Raw genomic sequence first — 2,882 nt, 5'->3', positions numbered from 1 at the left:
AATGTGTTGCTCCAACGCGCGGGGTAGCCACGGTGCGCTATCACGAGTGTTGCGCTCTCACTGTGAACTGACAGTTTCTGCAACACTGTTTTCAGGTTTACCACAATGGGAGGGGTATTGTGGAATAATATCTTGTCCGTCCCCTTGCGCTACGAGCATATATAACAGACCGCAGTAAAACAAGCAAGGCACAGGAAAGACCATCGGTCTCTCAGGACAGAAAACTTAAAAAGAAATGAGGGCTACTCGAACACTTTGAAAAAAGTTTTTTTTACTACTAAAACTTTGATCTTCAAATGTCAGCTCTGACATTACTCTCTGGATTTATACATTTTGATAATTTGCAATTACAGCTGCAGGACTGAGCTCTGGGCATTTGGGGAAAGAGGGTTGAAGACATTTTCATTTGCCTCCGATTCATTTTTTCTCTGTAAATTACTAATGAGCTTGGGTAAACATGTTGAATCCTTGAATCTTTTTAAACATTAAGTTCATTTTTAATTACACATACTGAACGGCAATATAATAAAACAATAAAATGGCACTAACAGAGGCAGAGTCAGGAGCAAGTGGCAGTAGCGTCATGAAAGAGTGGAGCGGACATGTTCAGCCTGCCCTTGTTGCTTCCTTCATCCTCCTCTTCTGCCTGGAGGCCTTTCTGTGGGTCAGGAACCTCCATCTCAAGAAGAAGCTGCCAGGACCATTTGCCTGGCCATTGGTGGGCAATGCAATGCAGCTGGGACAAATGCCCCATGTCACCTTCTCTAAGCTGGCAAAAAAGTATGGCAACATCTACCAGATAAGACTGGGTTGCAATGACATAGTGGTGCTGAATGGATATACGGTTATAAGGCAAGCTCTCATAGAGCACAGCACAGAATTTGCGGGCAGACCAAACTTTGCATCTTTTCAGATGATCTCAGGGGGTAAAAGCATGACTTTCAGTAATTACAGCAAACAGTGGAGGATACATCGGAAAGTAGCTCAGTCAACTCTACGAGCTTTTTCTTCTGCCAGCAGTGAAACGAAAAAAAACTTTGAACAGCATGTTGTGGCGGAAGCAATGGAGCTGGTCCAGATTTTCTTGAGACTGAGTGCAAACAGAAGATATTTTGACCCATCCCATGAATTTACAGTTGCTGCAGCTAATGTGATCTGTGCCCTCTGTTTTGGCAAACGCTATGGACATGATGACCCAGAGTTTAGGACTCTCCTGGGCAGAGTTGATAAGTTTGGAGAGACAGTTGGTGCTGGCAGCTTGGTGGATGTCATGCCCTGGCTTCAATCTTTCCCAAATCCTGTGCGCAGTGTCTACGAGAATTTTAAGAACATCAATGAAGAGTTCTTTGCGTATGTTAAAGACAAGGTACTACAGCACAGAAACACATACAACCCTGAAGTCACAAGAGACATAAGTGATGCCATCATTAATGTCATTGAACACGGGAAAGACAGCCCCTTGTCCAAGGAATTCGTTGAAGGAACAGTCACAGATCTTATTGGAGCTGGACAGGACACTATATCAACAGTCATGCAGTGGATACTGCTGTTTTTGGTCAAGTACCCTACCATCCAGACCAAACTCCAGCAGCACATTGATAAAGTGGTGGGCCGTGACAGACTGCCTTCTGTTGAGGACAAGAGCAGTCTGGCGTATCTGAGCGCTTTCATCTATGAGACCATGCGCTATACCAGCTTTGTGCCTGTTACCATTCCTCATTCTACCACCTGTGATGTGACAATCGAAGGCTTTCACATCACCAAAGACACTGTGGTTTTTATTAATCAGTGGTCTGTCAATCATGACCCTCAGAAATGGAAAGACCCTCAAATTTTCGACCCCTCACGTTTCTTAGATGAGAGCGGTGCCCTAGATAAGGACCTGACCAACAGCGTCATGATTTTCTCCACAGGCAAACGAAGGTGCATTGGCGACCAAATTGCCAAAACAGAAATCTTTCTATTCACAGCCATCTTGCTGCACCAGTGTACCTTTGAGTGTAATCCTTCTCAAGCCCTCTCACTGGACTGTACTTATGGGTTGACTCTGAAGCCATGCCTCTACACTGTCACTGCTAAGCCAAGAGGGAAGCCCCTTGGCATCGTATCACCAGCCTGACAGAAATTCTGCACTGCCTGCATCCTACTCAATGTGTCAAGGCCAGGAAAACAAATAACAAATGTCTAACTTTTTAAAGTGAGTATAAATAAACTACACTGAATTCTTTTGTTTAGAAATATCATATTTAATATTTAATTATTATTCAGGTGTTTAATATTTTTCCATTACGTAAAGTATATTAAGTATCACTTCTATTACTGTTATCACCATTCATTCAATTTAACTTCTTTTATTTGCACACTGCAAAGTGTATGAAGATATTTTGAGACACTTTTCAAACACTAATTATTATAATTTTTAAATAGCTGTATTCAGTATTCTTTACATGCAATATCATGCATGTGACCTATGTCAGTATTGGTAGAATCAGTGACAGTATTGGTAGAATCTATAAAATGTTAAACATCTACAGATCGTCAGTTTAAGCTATATCATGCAATTTATATCAATGTGTACTCTTAAATGCAACAAAAATACTAAACATCAAAACATATGACTATATCTGCTATACATGAACATATTTCAGATGTGATTTTGCTTTCTTTTACTGTACCCCAATTAAACGAGTATGTCCATCTATCTGTAACAGTTTATGAAAGCAAATTAATATTTAAATCCTGGAAATCAATAAGCTGTCTAAAACACATTACACTCCATTATATAAAAAAAGTATCTCTTTAACTGGAAAGACTCTGAATGTTGCATACTCTGGCAACATTCAATTTATGAGCTGTTACCTCGGAAATAACCTTGAGGTCTC

The 2,882-nt window shown here is 40.7% G+C and overlaps 1 protein-coding gene across 1 annotated transcript; it reads left to right on the top strand.

Annotated features, from left to right (window-relative positions):
• Positions 1 to 538: 538 nt before the first annotated feature.
• LOC115809947 (cytochrome P450 1B1) lies at positions 539 to 2,156 on the top strand. The gene has a single exon (XM_075353559.1). The coding sequence runs from the start codon at positions 539 to 541 to the stop codon at positions 2,117 to 2,119; it is 1,581 nt and encodes a 526-aa protein (XP_075209674.1). The 3' UTR covers positions 2,120 to 2,156.
• The last annotated feature ends 726 nt before the right edge of the window (positions 2,157 to 2,882 follow it).

This window comes from Chanos chanos, chromosome 1 (assembly GCF_902362185.1).
Source record: "Chanos chanos chromosome 1, fChaCha1.1, whole genome shotgun sequence".
Classification (NCBI taxonomy): Eukaryota; Metazoa; Chordata; class Actinopteri; order Gonorynchiformes; family Chanidae; genus Chanos; species Chanos chanos.
This window is presented reverse-complemented; position numbering and strand designations above follow the sequence as displayed.